Below are 718 nucleotides of genomic sequence, written 5' to 3' on the forward strand. Positions count from 1 at the left end.
CCAGCAGAAAGCTTCACATACTTTTCAAAGCAGACGACAATCAAATTCCTTTCACTAAGCAACCCAACTGTCATCGCAGATAAAAATTCAAATTTACTTTCAATAAATTACTTAACTTCCCTAGCAGACGACAATCCAACTTCCAACTGACTGAGCTATTCTACTGTTCTAGCAGACAACAATCCAACTAGCTACTGACTGAACTACCCCACTATCACCAAAAAACCTTACCTTTTTTGGAGGTTTCCAAGATTTAACTCCCTTTAACTGATCACTATAGGTGGCAAAGAGAGGTTGTAACGCTTTCGTTTCAGACTGAATATGATATATACTTGGTACCACTCGTACTATAAACTCTTTTATATCTGAAACCAAGAAAAAAAACCTTGAATTCTTATCAAGGACAAGGGTTCTTAAGGATCCTGTCAACCAGCAGTTTCTTGGACAATCCTCTTGAAAAAGGATTTGACAAGAATAACAACTTTTCGAGAATCCTTTCTACCAGTTCGTCCTTGGTCAAACCTCTTGGCATGATCTTTCCTGGATTATTTGTATGCCTACCCATTTACATATATATATATACGAGATGATTAATTCAAGTGGCCAGACTTTCACACGCTAACTGAGATTAGAACCTGTGACCACCATGGATTTGATTGATCAGGAAAATGATATGTGCCAATTCACCATTCATTTCAGAGAGTCCACATAGTTAATA

The 718-nt window shown here is 37.3% G+C and overlaps 1 protein-coding gene across 1 annotated transcript in view; it reads right to left on the reverse strand.

Moving 5' to 3' along the window:
* Window positions 1-365, reverse strand: part of LOTGIDRAFT_176277 (hypothetical protein) — a gene marked incomplete at both ends in the record, with an annotated part of 9,516 nt that extends 9,151 nt beyond the window's left edge. Inside the window, one exon of the mRNA XM_009068138.1 lies at window positions 219-365. Coding sequence (XP_009066386.1) covers window positions 219-365 — 147 coding nt within the window. The remainder of the gene's footprint in view (window positions 1-218) is intronic.
* Between the last annotated feature and the right edge of the window lie 353 nt (window positions 366-718).

The sequence above is a fragment of the Lottia gigantea genome (assembly GCF_000327385.1).
Source record: "Lottia gigantea unplaced genomic scaffold LOTGIsca_896, whole genome shotgun sequence".
NCBI lineage: Eukaryota > Metazoa > Mollusca > Gastropoda > Lottiidae > Lottia > Lottia gigantea.